The 4,100-nt window shown below is 42.0% G+C and overlaps 1 protein-coding gene across 1 annotated transcript; it reads left to right on the top strand.

The window, feature by feature from the left end:
* Positions 1-601: 601 nt before the first annotated feature.
* On the top strand, positions 602-3,611 carry LOC113212674 (uncharacterized). Its single transcript, XM_026431480.1, has 2 exons — positions 602-812; positions 3,183-3,611. Exons 1-2 carry the CDS (start codon positions 617-619, stop codon positions 3,437-3,439), a joined length of 453 nt encoding a protein of 150 aa, XP_026287265.1. The 5' UTR covers positions 602-616; the 3' UTR covers positions 3,440-3,611.
* The last annotated feature ends 489 nt before the right edge of the window (positions 3,612-4,100 follow it).

Consider the following 4,100-nt stretch of genomic DNA (forward strand, 5'->3'; position numbering starts at 1 on the left):
AAAAATATCAAAATCCCTCTCGTCATGCGATAGCCGCATCTTTTAAGAGTAGATATCATTTTTTGTCGGTGTCGCAGGTTTATCCGTTCGGTCCAAATCGTGCACGCCACGACGAGGTACAACCGTCCACTTCGAGGCCAAGCAGACCGGGTTCACGAAGGTGTGCGCAGTATATGCATACCCTAAATTGTAGCCCAATTCATTCTTATGAAAATGTTATTACGTTTATAACGCTGCGATTCGTGGTTTTTATTTAAATAAAATATCTCCTAAGCCCTTGTATTTCACTGGTCTGCCCTCTTAACACGTTGAGTCCCACGTGACCACACGTATGGTCCAATAACCCGTAATGAGCACCCCCCCCCCCCCTGGGACTCAACGTGTTAAATAAAATTAATGTTTTGTTCTACGTCTCCCTTCTTATAGTTACTAGTCGACGTACATGTATGAGATATCCGGGACAACGACGTACATGGACAGAGCTTAAAATAAACTGTTTTGTTGTCGGCCAATTGACTTTATCCTTCCTGAAGGTTGAAGTCGAGATCAGCGATGCCATTTCTTATCTGGCAGTATCTGCGGTTTGGGGTCGGGGCACTTGACGCTTGCATGGAGTATGCCGTTCTACGAAATTTCCTGGTCAAAGGAGGATAAAAGGCACTGGGTGGACACGGCGTGGCATCACCTCCTTGTAAGGAATAGCCTGGGCAGCTACAAGACTCGAGCCACCATGATCAAGCTGGCGTGTACCTTGGTGGTACTAGTGGCAGTGGCCTCGTGGTGCCCACCAACATTGTCCGCCTCGGAGATCGGTAAGTAACTACCTCAAAGAAATGTATGTACTGTTAAAAATTTTATGAAGCCTTTGAAAAAAAACAAAAGAATCATAACATCCCAAACAATCCTAAGCGAAAGTGAAGGCTAATACGAGGGGGTAATCACTTTTGGAAAATGCGTACACCTTAACTTTTCACTTTCCTACTTTCATTCACTTTTCGTTCTTTTCCCTCCACTTTTCCATTGTTTTTCAATGTTTACCTCCTTTTTATGCTTGTATCGACTCTATTCTATTCATTTTTGATCTGATCAACGCACCGCTCGTCTCTTTTGACAACATTTTCCTTCCGTTTTCACCATTTTCAGTCAATTTTTTGTCACTTTTACTTTAACTTTTACGAAATGTGTACACCTACTTTCTATAGTGATTACCCCCTCGGGCTAATACGTCGCTGCTGATTTATTTGAGAGGGCAGACCTGTACAGGTGTTTGGGAAAATCGGAACTACAAGAAAACTAAGAATCGTAGCGCTTTCAACGAAAGGTATTTACAAAAACGAAGTATGAAGCTACATTTTTATGTATATAACGTTTGCGTGTTCCTCTGACAACATGCTCTTCTTTGCTTTAAAGTGGGGGAAGGGGGGGGGGAGTGACAATACTTTTCCGTGTTCAGGATTACGCATCAACGGATGGACCTACGACAGTGACAACACTGCCCAAAGGCTCATGAGAGATGCTTTCGTTTGAGGAGAGCAATATTTAAAATTTTAATTTTAAGTGTCATTTTTCCCCAAAGTCTGGGTTCCTAAGATTTAGGTGAAAAGAGTGTACTGTGCAACCTTCCTAAATTCACTTAAATTTCTTCAATTAACTTTGTAAATCGGGAGCAAGAGAATAGATTAGAGCGACTGAACCTGTTTCGGATCAGATTTTCGATTTTCCTCGCTGTGCCGTAACAGGCGAGTGCTAGAACCGCCACGACTAGAGGTAATGATAGTCGACTTCTTCCTTTACAATTCGCAATTTTTTTAGGGTTGTCGCTGCACCCGTTTTGGAGATATGACAGTTGGCCGAAAGACGTGTTTTTGGTCCGAAATAGGACTTGTGAACCTTATTCGGATCAGCGAAAATACGTTCACAGCCAAATCGTTAATAGACCTGTTAAAAATCATTCGACACCAAGAAAGGATACTCTGAGTACCCTAAAATAATGTTTTCACATTAGTCCGACACATGGGAAGTGTTATCACGCTCATATCTCAGTTTGAAAAAATGTCAACTTTTCAAGATTCTCCCAACATTTAAAACCTACTTCTCTTAGTTCATACTCGGCCTGTAGTCCACTCTACGCACCCAGCTTATTGTTAGCGATTTAAAAGACAGAACGCAGGTGTGTTCTCTTAGCAAAAAAATTGAGGTACCCAAATTTTAGTTCTCCAATGAAACTTCAGACAGTTAATCCGAATAAGGGGCTGATCTGAAACCGGTTCAGTCGCTCTAGACCTATACTACACATAAAAATTGCTCGGGCGTCCCGTATGACCTACAGCTTGTTGGACAGAGGTCTGCATTTGTTATACACTGCCCCGCGCCGGGGCAGTGTGAAACGACAGTGGGGCAGTGTGTAACAAAGGCTACGATTGAGCTCTGCAGACAGCTAGAAAGGAAAAAAACAGCTTCCCCTTCCTTTCTATATTAGCTGCTGATGGAACAGTTTTTATAAACAAACTTATTGTTTCAAACGGGATTTTCTTAAATTTTAAGAGTTTTCAATTAAAAACATCAAATTGGTATTTATTTTGGACGTATTTTGTGAACTTGAACTATAAACAAAACGTTTTGCCAAGGTTGTGTTAGTTACAACGACCATTTTACAAGTGCTAAGGTGTCAACTTCGATAGAAAATCATTAGTGCGGGTGTTGTTTATAACCCGACGACCTCATCCAAAAAGATCATGCCGTAATATGATGAAAATTGTCTTAAAATCGGGTGAACCCAACTTGGCCGGCCTCTCACCGCCGTAACAACTCCCCATCGAAGGCGTTCTAGATTGCAAACGACCTTAGTCATTCAGAACACATAATATTAACATTCACATTTAGTTCCGGACGTGCCTTTTTCGAAATAAGGGTGTCTGTGATACACGGCCTCTGTTACACACTGCCCCAACCCCCATTACTTAAATCGACTGGCGCTTCACCTAAAAATGGTTCCACGACTGAAGAAAAAATAATGTGTCCTTCTATCCAAATTCATGAGCAGTGCCCCGTCCAGATACTTCTTTCGGGTTTTTAGGGAGGCCACCCTGGCCTCTCGCACCTCTACGTACTGAGTCCGTACATTTCCAAAATTGCTTGTAATCTGATCAATTTACTCAATCATTGTGAACCGTTTGTTGCAGAGCCAGGTAGTGCACCTGCAAGCCAAACACTCTTTGGCCCCGACTGCCAGATCCTGTCAGGGTCCCTCAACGGCTACGTAGCTGTTGCCAACCAGGCCGCGGGCAAAGACGTTGCTGGACCACGTGCCGGCTTACGCACTGCGTGCTCGTCCAGTGACAACAACTCCTGCAATGTCCAGTGCATCAACTCAGGCTGGCGGGGTGGCTACTGCTGCTGCACCTGTGGGACCGTCAGCTTGTGCACCTGCTACCGATAAATGGCATGTGAACTGATTAAGAGAGCAACGAGCCCGGCAGGAGTGGTCGGATCTGACGAGCTAAAGGCTGACCAAGTCCCTGCTTATAGTTAAACTGACGTTCAGTTGTTATTTGTAAATTTTTGTACGTACTTTGTTTTGTTTTTGGTATTAGAAATATGGTAAAAAGGAATTTTTATTGCTTGTTAAATGCATTTTCTCGATCTGTTCCAAAAGTCCTATGTTAAGAAGAAACACAGAAAAAATCTCAATCAAGAATCAATCTTTAAAGCGTATGGTACAAATTTAAAAAAGAGGTCTGTTTTCGGTTTTTTATTTTTTGGAATACCGGCGTAGACGCACTGTTAAATTTTTTTTGTGGAGATTTTACAGAAAAAGTCTGGGTATACCAGTTGCCATGTAAAAGTCTGGTAAAATTACCAAAGTCTGTAAAATTACATACACTGGTAAGACTAACTCCACAAAATTTCTGTAAAACTGATACCAAACGCTCCTGTAAATAAGTTTACGAACGTTTGCTGTAATTTTTACCCACATGTTTCTGACGTAATATATGGAAGAAAAAAAATCGGCGGCTGTTTTCTGTTTATATATACACTGCTCATCAAAATTAGCGGGTGGATTTTTCAAACTGACGTAGATTCTATGTTTTTTGAGTACG

Source organism: Frankliniella occidentalis, unplaced genomic scaffold (genome assembly GCF_000697945.3).
Source record: "Frankliniella occidentalis isolate FOCC.00 unplaced genomic scaffold, Focc_3.1 Scaffold108, whole genome shotgun sequence".
In the NCBI taxonomy this organism is placed as follows: Eukaryota; Metazoa; Arthropoda; class Insecta; order Thysanoptera; family Thripidae; genus Frankliniella; species Frankliniella occidentalis.

Bases quoted from the DNA above. Each gene is read 5' to 3' on its own strand.
- LOC113212674 (XM_026431480.1), top strand. From the start codon at position 617: ATGCCGTTCTACGAAATTTCCTGGTCAAAGGAGGATAAAAGGCACTGG. The intron at 813-3,182 runs GTAAGTAACTAC...CGTTTGTTGCAG, and splicing joins ATTGTCCGCCTCGGAGATCG to AGCCAGGTAGTGCACCTGCA.